The 23,510-nt window shown below is 45.7% G+C and overlaps 1 protein-coding gene across 7 annotated transcripts in view; it reads left to right on the forward strand.

The window, feature by feature from the left end:
- Positions 1–18,245: 18,245 nt before the first annotated feature.
- Positions 18,246–23,510, forward strand: part of MPRIP (myosin phosphatase Rho interacting protein) — a 151,316-nt gene continuing 146,051 nt past the window's right edge. For all 7 annotated transcript variants that reach the window (XM_049776742.1, XM_049776741.1, XM_049776740.1 and 4 more), the window contains exon 1: positions 18,246–18,400. In XM_049776742.1, coding sequence (XP_049632699.1) covers positions 18,278–18,400 — 123 coding nt within the window. In that variant the 5' untranslated portion in view covers positions 18,246–18,277. The remainder of the gene's footprint in view (positions 18,401–23,510) is intronic.

Genomic DNA, 23,510 nt, shown 5'->3' on the forward strand with positions numbered 1-23,510 from the left:
AAAAGACCACAGGGACATTGTAGAAAAACGGTGGACATATCATGGCCTTTACAAATGAGGGTGTGTAATGGGTACAAGGTCACATTCGAAGTATGATTTTATCCTCCACATTCCTAATGAGTGGTTCCAGAGTGAGATCCTGAGTCCATGGGATGCTTAGCACTGTTTATGTGTCATGAGAGAGCAAGGAGGATTCAGTGTGGTCCTTCTGCTCACTTGCTTTTCCAGCTTAGGCAACTTACCATTCCACTCCTGAGCCCAGTTTCTCCATCTGCAAAAGAGAGTGAAGATATGCTTTTTTTTTTTTTTCAGAGAACTATTGGCAGAATTGAATGAAATAGTGTGTAGAATAATCCTATAAACTTGTTTTTATAGCATAAAGAGACTGGGGGTTGGTGAGATAATTTAGTGGGGTAGGGTACTTGCCTTGCATGCATCTGCCCCAGGTTTGAGCCTCAGTCCAGCATATGGTCCCCTGAATACTTCCAGAAGTGATCCTTGAACACATAACCAGGAATAAGCCCTGGGCAGTGCCGATTGTAGTGCCTTTCAACCTCCAACTTCCAACCCCACCACAAAACACACATATAAACCTGATTCTTGCATTATGAATGTGTGTGCTTGAGCCTACAATGCTGGCACAGTGACCAGAAGTTCTTGTTCCTAGCATTACTCAGAGCAGAGCAGATCATACTCAGATCATATTATTTACTCTAATATCCCCCACACTCACACACACACACATGCTGCCCTCTCAGTGGAGAGAGACCTGCTATGGATGGGGCTGATCAGGCAGGCATCCTGGAAGCTCCCTAACCATAAACACATTTTTCAAATTCTTGTCCCTGTCCACCCAGCTGGCAGATGTTCAGGACATGACTTGATATTCTCAGGTGGGCAGGTCTACTCATACCTCAGGGCCTGAGGAGCCACATGTACTCATTGGTCCACTGGCTGAGCCCACTGAAGCCACTGAGGCTTTTAGATATGCCTTTCTTTGGCAGTGTGACTCAGAGCTGTAGGGCCTGCCACAGCAAATACCCTAGAGCAATACCAAAGAATTCTAGGTCAGGACTAGGGTGGGTCCTGGAAGGGAGTGCCAAGGGGCAGAGAGTAGTCCCTGTAGCTTGCCCCATTCCAGGGCCCACCCCCACTAAGAAACACAAAGTCAGACCATCAACTTTCTTTTTGGGGTGCTCATGGAATCTTGGGGCCATTCCCTATCACTCTTCATTGAGGTTGTATACCTCAATGCTAAGACCTGAGGATGTGGTGCTCATTAGGTGCTCTGGTGCCCAGGACCACCAGGGATACCCTAGAGCTGCTCAGGAACTTCCACAACCATATCTTGCAAATGCTTGGGAGAGGCCATACCTGGCATGTGCCTAACTGCTGTGCTATCTCCCTGATGTACCACCACCTTTTAAAATTAGTTATTTATTGGGGCCAGAATGATAGTACAGCAGGTAAGGCACTTACTTTGCATGTGGCTGCCCCAAATTTGATCCCTCTACCCCATATGATCTCCCAAGCTTTTCCAGGAAAGATCCCTGAGTACTTAGCCAGAAGTAAGTCCTGAGCACCACTGGATGTAACCCAAAAGATATAAAATTATCTATTTATTTTAGGGGATATTTAAAAGTATCTTTATTGCTGTACTATGGTTTAATATATTATTAATTCTGGTTTCATGCATACATCATTCCCACACCACACCTATGACCAGAGTGCCTGCTTCTCCCAAAAGTCCCTCCAATTCAAATACATCCCTCACCTCCCAAACTCGGTCCTGAAGACCAATACTCCAGCTCTGTTTTGATGGCTATTTCTTTCCTCTTGTTTTTTTGTTTTTATTAGATTATTATTATATTGATTGAAAATATGTGATATACATAATGTTAATGATGACTCCCATAATTCTAATATCACACCCATCACCAGTGCACCCACCTCCCTCCCCCAAGTATCCCCAACTCCCCAACCTTTTAACTTCCCCAATCTCAACTCAATTGTTAGGATTATTTCTCCCAACAGCTTTTTAATTTTTGAATGAATTACTTTAAACTATGAATTACTTTAAATTATTTAAACACTGTGGATACAAGATTGTTCATAATACAGGTTTTTTTTTTACGTATACAAAGTTATTCATGATTGAGTTTCAGTTATGCACTGTACAACACCCTTCACCAGTGCACATTTCCCATCACCAGTGTCCCGTTTCCTCTGGTCCTCTCTTCTTCCTGCCTATGGGGCAGATAGTTTCCTTCTCTCACTCTCTCTCCTCCCTCTGTCACTCTCACTTTTTCTCCTCCCCCTTTTAGACACTGTGGTTTGCAATATTGTTACTGAAGGCGTATCATGCCTATCACTTTTTTAATTAATATATTTATTTAGGCATCATGATTACAAACATGTTTGTAGTTGAGTTTCAGTTATAAAAAAGAACACCCCTCTTTACCAGTGCAACATTTCCACCACCAATGCCCCCCATCTTCCTCCTACTGTACCCCTTGCCTGTATTTGAGACATGCCTATCACTTTTATCTCCTTTCAGTACCCAGTTCTTGTCCAGAGTGATCATTTCCAACTGTCATTATCACAGTGCTCACTTCTCTGCCCTAAGTGCACTCTCCCACTATTTTGGCAAGCTTCCTACCATAGACGGTCTCCTGGTTTTCATCTCTATTGTCTTTGATATTATTGCCATACTATCTCTTTTTTTTCTTATATCCCACAAATGAGTGAGATCATTCTATGTCTGTCTCTCTCCTTCTGACTCATTTTGCTCAACATAATACTCTTTATATCCATCCATGTATAAACAAATTTCATGAATTCTTTTTTCCTAACAGTCAACAGCTTTTTTTAAAAAGAGGAAGTTTCCTCTCCCCAAGGGCTCCCCACTCCCCATCTGCAGTCAACTTTCTCTCCTCAGCCCCCTGGACCCAGAGAAGACTGGTATCTCCAGCCTCTTCCTAACCAGCCCCAGATAAGCATCATGGTAGAGAAAGTTAATGGAACACCAAAGGGCTGCCTAGCAAACCCAATGCACTGCAAAGGACCTCTCTTACCAGCTCTGGGATAGGGTGCTGGCAAAGCCTAAAGAAGAAACTGTCCAGTGCACAGGAAGCATCTGGTCGGTGGGCTCCCTGGAGGACAGGAGGCTTTACAAGAAGCAGGAGGCTTTACAAGGAGAAGGGCACACGGTTAATTAATGAGGGTGCAAGGGTCCCTGCCCAGGTCAGAGAGAAATGGAGAGGTGGGATGTTGGGCTTGGACTGTGACTCTCTCTGCTCTTATGGCCTGAATCACAGTCCCCATATTCCCCAGACACAATGGCCTTCTCATTAAGTCTCCCTTCAACCTACTCTCCACTATTTAAAGGAAGTGTCACCTCCTGTTTCACACCCTCATCATTGCCACTACCCTTAAAAGTAGAGCAAAATACCCTGATCTAGACTCAAAGGCCTCCTCAACTCCTTACTCTCCTTTCATTATTTTTTCCTCTCTTTTCTTCTTTCCCTCCTCTTCCAGTCATCTTATTCTTCTCTTCCTCTTCTCTCCTCTCACTTTGAACATTCCATGTTCCTTTCTGACTCCTGGGCATCAGCCTGGCCTGCTCTCTACACTGTTTTCTGGTAGCTGCTTTTTACCATCTTTGTTGATGGTGAAACAAGAACCCTATTTCCTTTCCAAGATAATGTATCCTCCTTATCCAAGAGAAGATAAATGTATGTCACCAAAATTTATATATATTCAACCACATATATATATATAACCATAAGCAAAGTGTAACCGTGTTCCAAAATTATAATAGTATTAATGTGTATGATTTTTCTGTACAGAGTTACTAGACATTCACCATCGCCAAAGTGCCCAAGACTCTCCACCACTGTCACTAATGACATTGAGGGGGACACTCTACTGCCCAGCACTGGCCCTTGTTCTTGGACATCAATGAGAACATGCAATGTGGCTCATGGGATTAAGGCATGTGCCACTTTATGTTTCATGACTATTGTACTGTACACTGTGACTCTAATGGATCATAGGACATAATGTTTTTTTAAGTTTTTGCTATTTGGTTTTTATTGGGAGTTTTGTTTTATCTTCTTTTCATGGGTTCATGGGCTGTACCCAATCATGCTTGAGGGTGACTCTTTACTCTGACACTTGAGAGTCAACAAGTTCCAGGGACCATGTGGTGCTGGGGGTAAAACCTGGGCCTCCAGCAGGCAAAGCAGGTGTGTAACCTATTTGAGCTATCTCTCTGACCCTTCATTATGATTGAATATTAGCTTATTTCTTTGATTACTGTCCATTTCTTTGATCATAGTTGGGCCACAGAGGATAAGGATTGAGTTTATCTTATCCTCTATTGTAGCCTCAACACTTAGTGCTCAATTAATTTTTATTTTGTCTTTCTTCCTTCCTTCAGATCTCTGAAGGGAAAGCTGTTTTAGCTAGGATCATGCACTCACTGGGCTAAGTCTTCATCTGTAACCGTAGACTACTAAACTCTGAGACTTTCTACTTCTTTTATTCAGTCCAGGTTGTTCACTTGCCCCTTTACTCATTTCCTTGATTCCTAGCCTCATCCCCACCATCCACCCCTCAGCCTCACCAGCCACTTTGTAGGGTGACCAGACAGGCTTCCTGTACTCAGAGCCTGTGTTTGGGGGAATGATCCAATCAGGCTGAGCTGCATTTCTCTCCTATAAACAAATGGCCTCCGGGCAGTACTTGTGGGAAATGATGAAGTGGTATTGCTCGCTAGGCTACATCCGGGATCAAAGACTGCTGTTAGCCACGGGCAAGGGGCCTTCATGAGCCAGGCCCTATGTGGGGGCATAGGGGTATGTATTTGTGTGGTGTGGTGGGTATGTGTGGGTGTATGCCAGGACTTGACTGGGGGATACACCAAGCTTAGACCCTGCTTCTAATTCATCTTCATGGTTCTCAACTTGTGAGTGGGGCTCAAAAGCTAGGAGGGGGAATGGGGTGCCTGACTCTTACATGCTTCTTATAGGGACTTGAAGAAACCCGGAAAAAGAAGAGAGAAGTTGGTACTGATTGCTTTTGACTTGAACTCTCACTTTCAACTTCCACCATCCGGTCCTCACACATGCATGAATACATGGACTCAGCTGGGCACCTAACACAATGACAGAAGTTGACATACACTCACCTAGAGCATGGACAGAAAGTACCATTCATGCAACAGACATATACAACAGACACAACCCAACTGGACAGAGTGTATATGCTCACGTGCACTTATGATACACATGCACAGTGTAAACATAGGCATCCAGACCAGCCAGATAGCAAAACTGTTTACAGACACACATAAACATGCACCATTGTCTCACACATACAAGAGAGAGGCAGATAAAGGCAGCCCTACCACTCACACGCACACTCCTGCTGCCATAGACCCTGGAATAAGCAAGCCTGTGTGTACATAGATGCATAATATGGCCCAATCTATGCACCCTCAAAGATATCCTGGATACCTGAGAACTCTTTATATCCACAACTCGCATACATACACATAGCCCCAAAGTGACCCAGTGACCAGGGGGGTAGGGGGTAAACATGAAAACTCAGTGAGCCTCCACCCCATAGCTGGCCGCATGCAGCATTGCAAGCCGGAAGATGTGCAGCCGGCCCTGACACGGCCAACTGGCCACTCTCCAGGTCCTGGTGTAGATGGTGGGGCCAAATTGCGGGCAGCTCAGCTGACCGCCTCTGGGAACCGCCTCTTGCAGACCCAGCTCGATTCTCTTTGTGTGACCCTGAAAACTCTCCTCCCCCACAGTTGAATGGTCCCTGGAAATTTATTAACAACCTAGATTTTCTATTTCTTTTGGAAAATTAGAAGACCAGTTAGAATTAGTTCCAAGTCCCTCCCTCAAGATAGAAACTTGTTAGGGCCATAAAACTGTGGGCCCCATTTCAGACTCCAAATCCCTAAAGAATATTGATTTGTATCTCCCCACTGATCCCTGGTCGGCAACTCAAGACAAATATGCATCCAGGCTTTGTTTCTCTGCATGTGAATATGTATCCATGTATATTTATTTATATATAAACTATAAGCACCTTGTTAGCAGTTTGTTGTATTCCCCCCCCCACAAAAACTCCTTATTCAGCAAACACAATTCCTATATAGATTTGACTTTACTATGTCCTGAATACATTGTTATGCCAATAATTATCTACATTCTGTTTTGATCATTAGTTATAAGTTTTAAATTTTTTTCTATTTACAGCACAGATAGAATAGACTGACTTTGTAGTCTTTATTTAAGGGTCTCACTCCTGGCTCTGCACTCAGAAATCGCCCCTGACAGGCTCTAGGGACCACGTGGGATGCCGGCAAACCCAGATCTGTCCAGGATTGTACATGTGCAAGGCAAGCAGCCTACTGCTGTGCTATCTCTTTGGCCCTTTTTAAAAAATTCTTTGGGCCAAACCTAATGGAGCTTGGAGACTTTTTCGAGTCCTGTGCTCAGGGATTGCTCTGGGATGCTCAGGAGACCATCATGCTCCAGTCTTTGGCCCTATCTCACCTGCTGAGTCATTAATTTTTCAAAAACTAATGATTTCCTCATTTTTCCTTAATTGTTGCCATGATTGCTGTGTACTAAAGACTACACAATGTGGGACCGGAGAGATAGAACAGTGGTAGCATGTTTGCCTTGCAAGTGCTGACCCAGGACCAATGGTGGTTCGAATCCCGGCATCCCATATGGTCCCCCGTGCCTGCCAGGAGTGATTTCTGAGCAGAGAGCCAGGAGTAACCCCTAAGCATTGCCCGGTGTGGCCCAAAAAAACAAAACAAAACAAAACAAAAACCAACCAACCAAACAAAAAACTAACAAACAAAAAAAAGTCTATACAATGTGACACACAATGGCAGTGCCACTATGATAGCACAAGCCAATGAGAAGTGGTGCAGAAGATCGAATTCATGACCTCATGTCTATAAGGCAGATAGATGACCTACTACTGAGCTGCAGCCCTGGGCCCAGACCTGGAGAGTACTTTTTGTTGTTTACTCTTTGTTTGGGGGCCACACCTGGCACCAGGCACTCAAGAAAATTCTCATTCAGGGATTTGGAGTCATTATCAGAAATATTCAGACATCACCCACATAACTTAGTGCTATTCTGGAGGTACCATGTTGTGGCCCATTTTTGTTCAATCTCCAGTCATTCAGAGTCTGAGGATCAAACCCAGCTTATTGCAAGCAAAGTATATGTTCAGCCCTTAAAGTCACCTTCCCAGATTAGAACTTGAGAATTGTGAAGAGTACTGCTCAAGCATTTTGTAAAATATTTCCTAGTTTGGGTTTGTCCAAAGGTTTTCTCATGATGAAAATGGGGTTGCAGTTTCAGAGGGAGAACACAGAGGTAAGGTCCTTTTTCATGACATCATATTTGGGGTATCTGCTATCCCCCTGATTTATCACAGGGGAAGGAAAGGCTGATCACTCAATAAGAGAGTTTCCACATTAAGGATTCTTTTTCAGGATCCAAATGCTGATTTTTGGATCCACAGTGAAAAAGTCTGTAACCTACTAAAGGGCTGAGGGTTTAAGCTCTACTTTTTGTAGTTCAGAGATCAATTGAAAACACCTCTTGTGTTCTCATACTCTAATTTGCCTTTATTTTTTCATTTTTGGGGATTTTATATCAGTGATGCTCAGTGACTACTCTTAGGTCAGTGCTCCATACTAATTCCTGAAGTTGCTCAGAGGTCACTGTAGTGCTGGGAATAACAATCAGAGACTCTACATGTGAAGCATGTACATCTCTTTATAGAGCCATCTCTCTGGTTTCCTCATACTATAGTTTTTTTTTTTTGGAGGGGGGGGCATCCACACCCAGCATTGCTCAGGGACCATTCCTGGCAGTGATCAGAGGATCATAGACAGTGCTGGAGATCGAACTCAGATTGAATTCATGCAAGGCATGTGTCTTGCCCACTGTACTATCTCTCCAGTCAATATTCTGATTTTAAAATGACAGACAATTTTCCATTTTAGGAATCTATGTATCAGCCAATAACTGCAGACATTTTTGTGGATTTCTGTTTTTCTTTCTATAATCAAAGAATGACACCATAGCTCCACAGATTCAACACAATTTAGGTGTTTTTTTGGTTTTATTTTTCTGTTTTGGAGTCACAGACAACAGTACTCAGGCCTTACTCTAGACTCTGAGCTTAGGAAGCACTCCTGGCAGGACTTGGGGACCTTATGTGGTGCTAGGGATAGAACCCTTGGTCAGTCATGTGATGACAAACACCCTAACCGCTGTACTGTCATTCTAGCTCTCAACACATTTTTGATTGCTTGGTTTGGGGCCACACCTGGCAGTGCTCAGGAGTTACTTCTGGCAGTACTTGGGGGGCCATATGGGACACTGGGAATCAAATCCAGTTCATCCAAGTGCAAGGCAAATGTCTTACCCATTGTATTATTGCTCTGCCCATCCTCAACAAATATTTTTAAAGCAACTTCTTTGTAACCAGCAATGCATATTTTGGTGAATGGTGAATACGCCTCTTTCATTTTGTTTTCTTAGAATAAATTCCTGGTTTGGGATTACAGGTCAAAAGATAAGCACATTTGTAATGCTATGATAAGTATCACAAAACAAACTTCAAGTAAAGCTGTACCAATTTACCCTCTGGATTAATTTTTTTTCTTTTGCAATCCTGTTTTTTCTTACTATAAAAATAATTTATGTTTTTATGGGGTGACTGGAAATTACTTACTAGGCATTTGAAGATATTAAAGAATTTTTGTTTAGGTATGATAATGATATTGTAGACTATAAAAAATAATTCTTATCTCAGAGACAAAGAGTGACATATTTGTGGAAGAAATGTTATGAGTTGGGATTTGTTTCAACATAATATGGGAGGGGAGGAGTAGAAGGGTTCTGTCTAAACAAAACTATTGTGAACTGATGATTATTAAAGTGAAAATAATACTGACCATCACATGATTATCTTTATTAGTAAAATCTCCAAAAGTTTGCTTAAAAACATTTTTTTTTGCTTAAAAATTTTAAGCAATATATGGGCTGGAGTTCAGTGGGAAGGGCACTTGCCTTACATGCTGTCGACTGGGATTTGATCCCCAGCATCTCACATTGTTCTCCAAGCACTGCCAGGAATGATTCCTGAGCACAGAGCCAGGAGTAACCCTACACACAGCTGGGTGTGACCCAAAAGTCGAAGAAAAAAAAAAGCAATATAAATATACAGCTTAAGTGACGCTCCCATTATTTTATATATTGAGATTTATTGATGAGCCACAGCTAGCTGTACACATTATTTTTCCATGGGACTTGTTTTTTTTTTTTTTTTTTAGGGGGGTCACATCTAGGAGATTGCTCAGACTCAGTGCTCAGGGATTGCTTTTACCAGTGCTTGAGAGACAAAGAAATACCAGGAGTTGAACCCCGGAATCCCGCATCCAAAGTATGCCCTCCAGCCTATTGAACTATTTCTCCTCATTAGCATTTAAATTTCACAGTATTTAGTATTTAGCAATTGGTTGACAATGTGTGTGTGTGTGTGTGTGTGTGTGTGTGTGTGTGTGTGTGTGTGTGATGCTGAAGATTGAACCCAGGATCTCATACATGTAAGACAAGGGTCTACCACAGAGCTATACTCCCAGACCACTATCATTCTTTACTAGTTTTACTTTTTTTTTTTTTTTGGTTTTTGGGTCACACCCGGTGGTACTCAGGGGTTACTCCTGGCTGTCTGCTCAGAAACAGGGGCAGGCACAGGGGACCATATGGGAAACCGGGATTTGAACCAACCACCTTAGGTCCTGGATCGGCTGCTTGCAAGGCAAACACCGCTGTGCTATCTCTCCGGGCCCCTTACTTTTTTTTTAACTTTTTTTTTTGTTTGTTTTTGAGCCACACATTTGGTAATGCTCAGAGCTTAGTCCTGGCTCTTAGTCCATACTCAGGAATTACTCCTGGGGGTCCATGCCAGGAATTGAACTTGGGTTAGTGACATGCTAGGCAAGTATTCTAGTGTTATCTCTCCAACCCTCTTTCTTTAATAGCTTTGTGGCAAAGTCCTATATCAAAGAATCACAATTTATTTATTTGACCATCTAATAGTGGACAGCTGGGAGGATTACAGTTTTCTGCTCTAAATAATAAAGATATAGGTTGGTGATGCAGCTCAAGTGGCAAGGCACAGGCAAGTACAAGGTCCTGAATCAGATTTCCAGCCCTAGCATGCATGCCCGCCCATCTGTAGTGCCTCTAGGTGTAACCCATAAAACAACAAGAGGAGGATACAATAAACATCCTTCTACAGATGATAGCTTTGCATACTTGTATGAACAACTCCATTTTAAGGAAAATCACTTACAAGGTTCACAGAATAGTTAAATTACTTTTCTGGTACTTGGTACTTTCAAGGCCTGACTTTCTTTCCCAGTCTGTATCTGAGACTATTGCCATTTGGTGCCTGCAGTGTAAAAACATTACAGAAGGGTCAGAAATGTGGGTCAAACAGCAGAGCACATGCCTTGCAGGTGAGAGGCCCTGGTTTCATCCCAGCTACCACATGGCCCACTAAAAACTGCTAGGTGTGACCCTGGGACCTTCTTCCCACCCCTTGTCCTGCACCACTGGGTGTGGCCCCACAATTATAATAATAAAGTAAATTAAGTAAATAAAATCATTATAGAGCAGAGCTGGAAGGGGTATCCGAGCTTTGATCTAGTGCCCACTGTAACTAATAGAGCCTCAGCTTAGTGCAAGGCTAGGCTCACTGCCATCTCAGTAGGGCTGCTGTGAGCTGTGGCAAACATAGGTGGTGGCCAGCATTTATGAACATGCTGCTAATGTTGGAATCTAAGCTTACCATTTACTGGCTGTATGCCTCATTTTCTCTATCTGTAAGCTGAAAGTGATACAAATCTTTAGGAAAGTCACTGAGGAAAGGGAAGGAGACTTTTCTTGAGGTTTAGTTTATGTCATTTCACTGAATATACATCTTTATTTGGGGTGGCTTTGAGAAGATAATTAGAGAATGGAGAGGACAACCAGGACCCCCATTAGGTATTAGTGAACACCGCTAATGAGGACCATCAGGTTTAGTAAAGGTACATGCACTACCCAGCACAGAGCCTAGCACTATGGCTGTGACTTCAAGAATTGAACCAATTAAGGCAACTGACATTTTTAGGGCACTGATTATGACAGGGAGGCCCAATAAACAGAAAGGAGAGGATCCAAGAGAAATGATTACATCTGACCCACTACTTGTTATTGTAAATAATGTTTTATTCGAACATAATCAGGAAGACTCATTTATTGTCTTCACTATGAATGTCTCTGCCCAACAATGATAATATTGAATAGTTATGATAAAAACAGTATGGTCTGCAGAGATAAAAATATTTACTGTCTGGTTCTTTATATAAAAAAAATACTACCCCTCTAGTATAGACATAATAATTCATGCTGATAGCTTTAAGCACATATTGTGTTTCAGGTTTTGTTTTTTCTTAATATGTCACACAGGACTGGAGCAATAACACAGTGGGTAGGGTATATGCTTTGCATATAGCCAATCCAGGTTCAATCCTCAGCATCTCATATAGTCCCCCACGCATTGCCAGGTATTACCCCTGAGTGCAGAGCTAGGAGTAACCCCTGAGCACTGACTGCCAGGTGTGGCACAAAAACCAAAAACCAGAAACAAACAAACAAAAAAAAAACAAAAAAAAAGAAAGGAAAGAAAAACATTTAACATAAATTTATTTAGTGTTCACAATAATGTGATAGTAAATTCTATTTCTGGGTGTGGATGTCAAAGGTGGTCTCAGTGAACCACATCTGGAATTCATGTCCTTGTATGATCTCCTCCCATGTGGGATCTGGATCAGGGCTAATAGACTGAGGAACAGATGACTGATGCCCAGCTCAGCTTTTAAGATTAGTTTCTGGAGCTGAAGAGATAGCATAAGGATTAAGGCAATAGGCTTGCATGCAAACAAACCATGTTTGGCCCCTGACATCAAGACATCAAGGAGTGATTCCTGAGTGGAGAGCCAGGAATAATCCCTGGCAAAGCCTGGTAGCTTCTGTTTCCTTCCTCTTGGAGCACTTTGAGAATGCTAAGATGTCACAGAAGAGTCAAGAGTCCAGAAGAGAGGAAAGGCAGCTTTCTCCCCACCCTCAATTCAGTTTGGAGGTCCTCCTTATGACTCAGCTGGTTGCCCTTTAACTGCACTCATATGAAAGACCCCTAGGCAAGACTGGATGAATTATTATGCTAAGCCTAGTTAACTCAGAACTGTAAGAAGCAATATAACTATGGTGATAAACCACACTAGCTAGGGTGGTGTGGTTTTGTGTAGCAATAATCAACTGAGATAAGACCTCTAGTAGATTATCACAGGACTGGCTGACCTCAAAGACTTCTTTCCCACTTTCACTTAACGTTGTTACAAAGAAGAAGTTACCTGCACTTGGGGACCAACTGAGAGATCTCTCCTTGCTCGCATCTTTGTTTATTGCTTACTTGAGACACAATCTTACATTGAGATGTTTACAATAAAATAAGCAGATTTCAGGGTTCAGCCCATAGAATATTTATATTGAGCATTTGACCTTATGCAAAGTGTTGTGCTGTGCTAAATTCCTAGAAATGAAACCAAAGGTCATGAGACACGGATACCCTGTTTGGGTGAGTTTTGTGATCTGATGAAGGAAGGATGATAACGCCAGATAAAACAGCAGGTTTTCCCTTTTTTCAATTGCTACGGAAGAGGGCATGGGCAATGCAGCAGTAACAAGACCCAATCCTGGGATAGAGAGATAGTATAGAGGGTAGAGTACTTGCCTTGCATGCAGTCTACCTGGGTTCGAACTCCAGCATCCAATAAACTGTCAGGAGTGATTTCTGAGTGCAGAGGCAGGAGTAACATCTGAACACTGCCCCCAAACAAACAAACAAACAAACAATAGGACCCAGCCCTGCCTTCATGGTGTCCAGTTTAGGACAGCAGCATTATAGATGGTAAAATATACCCATTCCACCTCCTAGATATTTTACAAGTTTATTTTCCTCTTCTAGTTATATTGTCCTAAGTTGATTTTGTTTCTAGGATTTCACTTCTGATTTAAACTCTAGAACAATAGCTCTTATTTAAGGACTTACATTTAAAAATGTCACATAGGAGGAGGAGACACAGGGTGTAAAGCATTGGCCTTGCATTTAGTCAACCCCAATTTGATCTTCAATACTGGCTAGGATCAACTGAGCCCTTCCAGGAATGATCCCTAATTACAGAGCTAGGAGTAAGCCCTGAGCACAGCCTGGTGGGGCCCAAACACCAACTCTCAGTATTCAGTTAGGGTTACAGAGCAAAATAATTTACCAGATTGATTGTGTATTTTTTACATGCAAATGGCCTGGATTCATACACAAAACTGCATGGTCTCCTGAATACTGTCATGAGTAACCACTGAACATTGCTGGGTGTGGCTCAAAAATAAACAGGAAAATTCAGCTAGGACCAAAAAGATTGCTCAACAGGTTGGAGTAAATGTTTTGCATGCAGGAGAAGGTGGATTAGATCCTCAATACCTCATGGTCCTGTGAGCATCACTAGGAGCAACCCCCTAGCACAAAACTGGAATATTCTCTGAGCACTGCTAGTTGTGGCTCCCTTAAAAAAAAAAAAAAAAAAAAGTGAATCGTCCATTTTCTAGACAGCTCTGTCTTGAATGGGCTTGAATTCAGGCCCCTGTATGGGCTTGAATCCTCATGTATAGGATCTATAATAAGACCATGGGCAATTCTTTGACTATCCTAAATCTTATGTGTTTTCAATAAAATGGAGGTAAAATCATAACAAGCATAGTCATTATCATAATCAGCAACACTCTGAAGAGGTTGAACTTTAATCTGCCATTATAGCTACTCACCCAGTATGTGCTAACACTTCACACGTACCATCTATCAAATCCTCCCAGTCTTACTCTGTTCTGCCCAGTCAGATTGAGATACTTATTTCCATGGCCACGCCCTTTGTTGTCAAGGCTGGAGTCTCTGCTTTTGGTATTCCTTCCTCTACATTTCCACTCTCTTCTGAGTGAATGGCGTCTCACTTAGTTCAGAAATCAGCTCCTGACACTGTCTTCCCAAAAAAAATCTTCCCTGAAGTTTTATACAGAGCCAGGAACCTTTTTCTGGCCCCCCACAACATCCTGGGTTGCATATGTCTGTTTGCTTCCTGATTCTACTTCTTAGCATTTGCTCAAGTATGATCTCTTCCTGGGTAGACTGGAATTGAATTGCATTCTTCAGTATTTCCCCTACCTCGGATCTCTCCAGCATTGGTCAGGTGCTATATATGTCTACTGATGTGAACAGAATATGCAGTGTGCTTGATTTGCATGCAGTCGACCCAGGTTAGATTCTCAGCACCACATATGGTCCTGAGTGAACTCTGAGCACTGAGTCAGGAGTAAGCCTTGAGCATATCTGGGAGTGTCCCCAAAGTAAAAACAAGAACATGCCCATCATTTCCCTAGCAGAAGAGGCCTAAGGCAGCTGTCATTGAGGTTGGAAAATAAATTTTGGGGGGGGGGTCACACCTGGCGGCACTCAGGGGTTACTCTGGCTCTGTGCTCAGAAATCGCTCCTGGCAGGCATGGGGGACCATCTGTTCGAATCAGCTGCGTGCAAGGCAAACACTCTATCTCTGCTATCTTTTCAGCCCCTGGAAAATAACTATTAAAATAAAAAAAGGAGGGGGCCGGCGAGGTGGCGCTAGAGGTAAGGTGTCTGCCTTGCAAGCGCTAGCCAAGGAACGGACCACGGTTCGATCCCCCGGCGTCCCATAGGGTCCCCCCAAGCCAGGGGCAATTTCTGAGCGCATAGCCAGGAGTAACCCCTGAGCATCACCGGGTGTGGCCCAAAAACCAAAAAAAAAAAAAAAAAAAAAAAAAAAAAAAAAAAAAAAAAAGGAAGAGTCATCCTCAATTTACAATACTGACTGCTAGTGACAGGGTGTTATACAAATAATGTTCAAACACCAAACTGTCCATTAGCGTGCCCCTCCTCCCTCAATCTACTCTTTCCCGTCTTCCCATCATGGTAAGCTCAGTTCTCTGATTCTTGTTTATTGGTTGACTTAATTTAGAAAAAAAAAATTAGGGTGTCACAACTAGTAATATTCAGGAGTTACTCCTAGCTCTGCATTCAGGAATCAATCCAGAGAGATTTGGGAGATCATTTAGGATGTGGTTAAACCCAGGTTGTCCATGTGTAAGGTAAACACACTTACTTCTATACTATCTCTCTGATTCCAACTCTGGTCTATTTTTGTTTGTTTGGGGGCCACACCCAGCAATACTCAGGGCTTACTCTTGGCTTTACACTCAGGTATCACTCTTGGCAGGGCTTGTGGGAACATATGGGGTATTGGGGATCAAACCCAGGTCAGTTGTATGCAAAGCTATACTATCATTACAGTCCCTCTGAACTATTTTTATACTTAATTTTTTAAAACAATTTGTACAAGCACACATACTAAATTCAAAAGGAACAAAAGGGCTTACAGTGAAAATTAAAAAGTAGGTCAACTCTCAACCACCCAGCTCCCTCCCCAGAGGCCACCATTGGTATCCATTCCTGAGTATTGAATATATGCAAAATTTTTCCATTTCCTCTTTCCACAAAAAATATTTTACAAAAATCATCTAAACCAACCCACATGCACCAGGATAGTACATTTGCAACTTTTGCCTAGATTTAACCAATGAAACATTAAACTTTGTGTGTGTGTGTGTGTGTGTGTGTGTGTGTGTGTGTGTGTGAGATATTGGAGCGCAAACCCGGGGGCCTTATATATGTGAAATGTGCTCTGTCACTGAGCTATATCTGCAACCCCTATGCAAAATCTTCCTCTCTTTCTCCCTCCCATCATGCAGTTCTCCCAGACACCATTCAAGCATGCCACTTCTGTAGATGAGGCAACTGAGGCAGCAGCCATAGGACCAGGAAGGGGTGGAGGTTCTCCCCTAGGCCAGGAAAGACGGACCCATCTTTCTTCAGCTCACTTTGTGGGGGAAAGCATTGTTTTAACACTGAGTTGAAATCCACCTCCCTGAACTAATCACCAGAGGATCAATGGAAAAATACGCAGATCTGGAAGATTTCACTGCTCCTAGAATTTTCCCATTTCTGAAGCAACAGCTGCTGTTGCTGCTGCTGCTAAGGCATGCTTCAATGTCACCTCCTCTGTGAAGGCTGAGTTAGCTCACCCCCTGTTTAAAGGCTCCTTCTTCCTCATCCACTCCTACTGCCAGCAGGATGACATTTAAGCGCCTGAGCTGGAATTCAAAGCCCTGGGAGATCTGGCCTCACAGGAATCTCTGATCAGGCTTCTCCTTCCTCCTTTGTGACCACCTCCAGTCTCTCCACCTAGAACGTTTCACTAAATTTCCCCTCCACCTTGACACCACCCCTAAATCTCACCCCTCCCTTCACTCTGGGCTCTTGTAATCCTTTTTTTTTTTTTTTTTTAATCTTTTTGGGTTTTGGGTCACACCCCGCGGTGTTCAGGTCTTATTCTTGGCTCTGAACTCAGGTATCACTTCCTGCAGGGTTGAGTGGTGGTGGTGGTGGTGTCCATAAGGGGCCCCCACCCCTGAGATCAAATCTGGGTCAGCCACATGCAAGGCAAGCCCCCTACCCGCTCTTCTATCCGTCCTGTCCTTCCTGTCTGTAACTCTTTTACAGTATCCAGGCCAGCAGATTCGACTTTGAGGGCTGGGGTGTCGGCTTGGCCCTCCCCAAAGGCCTGACCTGCACACCCCACTTGAGGTGCCTGAGCCTTAAGTTTCCGTGGGCACTTCATGGGGGAAGAATGCCTAGCTCAGTCAGTACCTGGCGTGGAGTCCGCCTCCCCTAATCTCCCAGAATAGAAGTGACAGCTCTGCAGGACTGAGTCCCCTCTTAGTCATCTCTGGAAACCCTACGTCCTAGTTTGAACTTCTTGTCTGCGTCTTGTTTCCTCGGGTGTCCAAGGGGGGAAGCCTCGAGGGGAGGCCGGTGCAACTTGAAGGAGTTCAGGAATATCCATCCAGTCCTTGGAACCAAATCCCGCCCGCTAGAAACGTTGACCCTGATTCCCGCAAGAGGGTGAGGAGGTGTTGGCACACAGTAGGCGTCACGCCTGCAAGAATGCCTTAGACTGGCGTGTGTGTAGAAAGCGCGCGGGAAGGCGAGGCTGCAAAGGGAGAGAGAGAGAGAGAGGCTCGCAGGAGACCCGCTGGGGAGATCGCTCCGCCTCTTCCCCCGACAGGCCGGACGGAGCCCGGCCCCTGCAGCTGTCAGGCCGGCAGGACCCGGCCGGCCTCGCCTCGGCCTCGGCCTCGGTCTCGGCCTGGGCGCCAGTCCACCAAACCTGAACGTCCCATCCCGAGCCCCCACCTTCCTGGGCGCACAGAAGTTACCTAGCGCTCGGCTGCGCTTTGGCCCCGCCCCCGAGCGCCATTGGCCGGAGGGTTTCTTTGTTAGCCGGAGCGCGCCTCCGCTATTGGCTCGGGGGGGCTGTCCATCACGCCGCGCCGCGGAGGGGGGGCGAAGTCCCGCCTCCGGCGCGGCCTCCGCGAGCGCCTTCCTCCCCCGCGCGCCTGGAAGCGCGCCCGCCCGCCCGCCCGGCTCGCCCCGCCCCGGGAGTGCGCGAGGCGCTCGGCTCCCATTTGCTGCTGCGGCCGCGGGGCGCGGAGGGCCGAGGAGCCGAGGCTGCGGGGGGCGAGCCGGGGAGGCGGCCCGGAGCGCGAGGAGGCGGCGGGCCCGGAGAGGCCGCGTCCGTCCATGGGCCCGCGGCGGCCGGGCGGCGGCTGTGCGGGCGAGGCGCGGGGAGCTCGAGCTCAGTGAGCGAGGGAAGGAGGGAGGCCCGGGGCGCGCCGATCATCCCCCGCGCCCTCCAGGCCGGCCCCGCGCACCGGGGGCCTGCGTCGGCGGGCGGGCGGGCGGCCGGCTCGGGGCATGCCGCGGCGCCCGCGCTGAGCCCGGCCCGAGCCGCCCGCCCGAGCCGGCCGTGCGTGCATGGTGCGGCCGCCCCGCCAGCCGCTGTCCGCCGCCCGCTGCCGCTGCCGCTGCCGCTGCCGCTGCGGAGCGCGCGTCGGGCCGGGCCGGGGCCTGCGCCGCCGTCGCTCTTGCAGCCGCCGCTGTCTCCGCCGCCGCCGCCGCAGCGCCCACCATGTCGGCGGCCAAGGAGAACCCGTGCAGGAAATTCCAGGCCAACATCTTCAACAAGAGCAAGTGTCAGAATTGCTTCAAGCCCCGAGAGTCGCATCTGCTCAACGACGAGGACTTGACACAGGTGAGCGTCATGGAGAGCAGTTGGGGGCGTCTCAGAGACTCCCCACTCCCCCCACACACACACCCAGACTTCTCTCCGGGACTGCAAGTTGGCAGCGAGGAGAGGCAGCCGTGCTGGGCCGCACAGTGCGGCCGGCTCCTTTGCTGTGTGGATGTCTGTGTGTGTTTGTGTTTGTTGTGTGCAGGCCGAGGGCGGGGAGACCCTCCTGCCCGGTCTGCTGCGGGAAGGGGAGCTGATTGTGCCCATCACTAAAGGCTGGGGGAGTCAACCCAAGTCTATATGGCGGGGGGGGGCGCACAGACAAAATGTGCATGTATGAAAATCTGGGGTTGTGTGTAGAGAGGTTGGGGGAAGTGTATTTATTGATAGACGGGACAAAGGGAGAAAAAATCTGAAAGTAGCGCTGAGAAATCCTTTCCCGTTTCCATCCCCCTGCCGTGGTGTGATTCATGCTTGTGAGGTGATTCAAAAGTGCCCAGTGTTTCTTAATAGAGATAAAGTGCTTGAGGGGTGGTTTGTCGCTTGGCAGGACCTCCCAGCCCACCTCCGGACTCGGGCTTGGACTCTCTGCACAGAGTGGCCAGGGGAAGATTGGGGGTGGATGGGTTATTGGCATCCCGCTTGTCACACGCAGCCCACCCTTTCTCTGAAAGATTTGTAAAGCAGGACCCAAAGTCTGGGGAGAAGAGTTTTGTTCTTGAACTTAAACCAGAGCACCTCTTGTTGGTGGGACATCTGGGGGCTTCCCAGGATGAGGAGACCTGTTAGGACCTCGGGGTAGACAGCTTATTTCTGCTGGCTTCAGTTGTCAAAGGAGGGCTTTGAACTCTTCTGTTAGCTCGCTAGTGATTGCTATCAGCTCTCCAAACAGCCCAAAAACCTCTCCCCTGGAGAGACTGAGTCAAGGAATAGTGGTGGGGGTTGGGGGTGGTATTTGTATTGGTAATCGCTCTCTAATAAGTTTGACAGCATTCCCCACTGGCCTTTTGGGACCCTCGCACTGGTTTGCTCTCTGTTCTCCCAGTGTTCCAAGATTCCCTGGAATTCTGGGAGGGTTTGGGGACTTGCAGATTCCTTGGATTTCCTGTCTCTTTGGGGCGTGTCTGTGGCCCCTCCTTGCCCTCTTCCCTTGACTCCATCCTCCTTTGAGCTTTCTCTCAAGCCCCTGAAGGAGCCCACAGGAGCCCTTCACATTCCAGTCCAGTGTGACCTAGTTGTAGAAACTCATTTTGTAGAAGAATCCCTTAGATGGAAAAACGCTGCTTTGAAGTGTACTGGCTGGACTGTTTTTAATGCTGCTTAAATGCTTACAGGGTTTTTGATTTGTTTACACTGCAGGTCAGAGTGGGATGGCAGGGCAAGGGGTTATGGCTTGGGACTTGGTGCCCTCTTCAAGGAGGTCAGGTTCCCAACAGCCAGGAAAACTCTCTTCATTTAAAACTAAGACTTTATTTAACCGAACACCCTAGCAGCAGAATCATATGGTTTCCACCAAAGGTCCTGGTCAGCTTCGGAAGGAAATGATCCAGTTATTTTTTTTAGTAAGGTATTTTTGGGTGGACTTTTTTTTTTTTTTTGGTTTTTGGGCCACACCCGTTGACACTTGGGTTACTCTTGGCTATGAGCTCAGAAATCGCTCCTGGCTTAGGGGATCATATGGGACGCGGGGGGGGGGGGGCGCTACCACATGCGCCACCGCTCAGACCTCTCCTGAGTGGACTTTTGAAGGAGCTTCCCTCTTCTTGCTGAATGCTGCCCCATCCCATTTTCCCCCTAGGAGCAATTTATGTGGTGATGAGGATCTTGGAAGAGGAGTAAGGAGACTTTGCTCTTGATCTGGGCTATCAGTTTCAGCAGGATGATCTTGACTAAGTTCCTTTGCCTCTATAGTTTCATTCCTTTTAAAGTTGGGATTAGGGATTCTGGCTTTCCTCCCCCATCAAGTTATTGTGAGAAGCAAGTAATGACATTTACTATTTAGACTTTCTTTACAGTTTAAGAAGCAAGCAAAACTGCCTGCAGAATTAGTCAACTTTATCTTAGGACATTTCTGGACTCTGTAAAGGTTTTTCTTTTCTTTTTCTTTTCTTTCCTTTTTTTTTTTTGTTTTATTTTGGGCCACACCTTGGTGATGCTCAGGGGTTACTCCTGGCTATGCGCTCAGAAATTGTTCCCAGCTTGGGGGACCATATGGAACGGTGGGGGATCGAACCTTAGTCCATCCTAGGCTAGCGTGGCCAAGGCAGACGCCTTACCGCTTGCGTCACTGCTCCGGTCCCTGTAAAGGTCTTTCTAAGAAAATATCATGGTAATGCTAGACTACTGTCAAAACTGGTTGTTGGGCTAGCTTGGAATATGTATATTTGAGATTAAGTGGTTGGGGAAAAAACCCATACTGTTGATTGGACTCAGGGTTTGCAAATTTAAAGTACTTAAACTTATTCTTTCACTGTATTCACAGTTGAACTATGGGCTATGAAACAGGCCTGAATTCTGTAGGGCACATTTCTCCTGTGTGCCCCTAGGATATACTAAGGGGCACGGAAGACAATCTTGTAAATGGGGGGGGGAGCACTACACAGGATTGGGGACTGACCAGTAGAATGGGGAACTTGAGGGAGGAACAGAAAGGAAACAAGGTTAAAAGTGGGGATGGGGGTGGGCAGAGTCTGAAACACTAAGAAACACTGCTCTGGAATGGTAGTTCTGAAATGAGTGAGGTTATTTGTGCGGGAGAGATTAGGCCAACTTTACCTCCTGGGATTGTCCAGGAAGAAACTGCTCTGAAATAGGACTGAGGCTCCAGGCTGTTGCCAATTGCCTTAGCTGTTGCTCTTGCATCCGGCCCTCCCTCAGCCTCTTACTCTCATCCCCCAAGCTTCATTAGAAAGTCTCAGCCACTCATCAGTCTCCCCCAAGTTCCTGCTTCCTGCTGTCCTTCCCCACCCTGAGCTTATTTTAGATCAGACAGGCTGGAAGATAGATCAGCAATCATCAAGGCCACCCCCTCTTTAATGGGGGCGGACTAGGAGAGCAGAGAGGATGGGAGCAGCATTGACCAGCTTCTGCTCATGAGATGTCATCATCCCCTGCTGAGCCTTCTTGGATTTAAGTTTATCCCCTCAGGTGTGTGTTTTCTTGGTTGAGAGGTACAGATACCTTTTTCTGAACTGTATCTAGCCACCCACTGATGAGAAGATTCAATCTCGGAGAAGTGAGGCCCTCCAGTGAGGGCCCACAGTTAGAATTCTCACAGTCAGGCTTCAGTCCAGTTGAAGTTTAAGTTCAGGACAGTCATGTTAGAGATCCTCAGTGACCATTCCACGAAAACACAGTAAAGATGTTTGTGCCGGCCGGGAGAGATAGCACAGCCTTGCAAGCAGCCGATCCAGGACCAAAGGTGGTTGGTTCGAATCCCGGTGTCCCATATGGTCCCTCGTGCCTGCCAGGAGCTATTTCTGAGCAGACAGCCAGGAGTAACCCCTGAGTACCACCGGGTGTGACCCCCCCCAAAAAAAAGAAAAAAAAAAGATGTTTGTGCCAAGAACAGTTAGTTATGTTGTAGTAAAAGCCGTGGAAGGCAGACTTTGTAGTTAGTGTATCCCACCAGGCGATATTCTGCTACTGGAATCTAGAGTGATCAAGGATAAGTGTTAAGTGGTTGTCTTTTATTTTGGCTTTTGTTTTTGTTTTTATTACTGGGATCAATAACTGCAGAGCTGTCAAAATTCCTTGCATGCAGGAAGCACCAGGGTTTGAATTTGTGGCCTCATCCTTGCCTCACTTAAAGCCCCAGAGCTGTCTTCTAGGCCCTGTGACAGTTTTTTTTTTTTTTTTTAATTATTATTTTGAGCCACTCCTGCTGATGCTCAGGGCTTAGTTCTGGCTCTGCACTTAGGAACTACTCCTCATGCTCAGGGAACTATATGAGATGCCAGGGATTGAACTTGGGTGACCACATGCAAGGCAAGTACCCTTCCCACTGTATTACTCCAGGGCCAATCCTGTAACAATCCTGTACATCATGCCATGATCCTCCTCCCCCCACCCCCGAGTCTGTGTGGTGATTATTCTTTAGTACTATATTTATTCACATACAAATGAATTAAATATACAATTTAAACTTTCTAATTTGTTTGGTTTTTTTTGACCACATCTGGCAGTGCTCAGGAGTTACTCCTAGCTGTGCACTCAGGGGTCATTCCTGGCAGTGCTGCGGCTCGAACCCTGATTGGTCACATGCAAGGCAAATGTCTCCCACTGTGCTATCGCTCCTGCCCCCATACAATTTAAACTTAAAAACCTACATCTTTTGTTTGCTCTGTAATTTTATTTTGGTGTAACATGTCTTGAATTGCTTTTCATAGCATTATATTAAAAGATGCCAGGTTCACTTTTCTTTTCTTTTTCTTTTTTTCTTTTTGATTTTTGGGCCACACCTGACAGTGCTCAGGGGTTACTCCAAGCTTTGCACTCAGAAATTGATCCTGGCAAGCTTGGGGTACTATATGGGATGCCAGGGATCCAACCCAGGTCAGTCTTGTGTAAGGCTTACCCACTGTGCTGTTCTTCCAGCCCTCTTCTTTTCCCCTTCCTTCCTTCCTTCCTTCCTTCCTTCCTTCCTTCCTTCCTTCCTTCCTTCCTTCCTTCCTTCCTTCCTTCCTTTTTTCTTTTTGTGGCTATATCTGGCATTGCTCAGGGGTTACTCCTGGCTTTGCACCCAGGAATTATTCCTGGCAGTGTTCAGGGGACTATATGGGATGCTGGAGATCAAACCTGGCTTGGCTGCAAGCAAGGCAAGTAAGCCACCTTAACCCTTATACTGTCTCTCCAGTTCCATACACTTATATTTCTTTTTCTTTTTCTACTTTATTTAAAGAAAATGCATCACATAGTTGACCATAATACATTTGTTTCCAGATTAAGTGAAGACTCACATTTTTATACTGTAATTTTTAACCATTCCCTTACTGACAAACATGAAGGTTACATCTAGGTTTTGCTGTTACAGATAGTGAATGAGGATCAAAGAGATAATACATCGGATAGGGCATTTGATCCGCAACATCCCACATGCCTATCCCCCCGCCCCCAGCCAAGAACCATCAGG

The sequence above is a fragment of the Suncus etruscus genome, chromosome 7 (genome assembly GCF_024139225.1).
Source record: "Suncus etruscus isolate mSunEtr1 chromosome 7, mSunEtr1.pri.cur, whole genome shotgun sequence".
NCBI classification, from domain to species: domain Eukaryota; kingdom Metazoa; phylum Chordata; class Mammalia; order Eulipotyphla; family Soricidae; genus Suncus; species Suncus etruscus.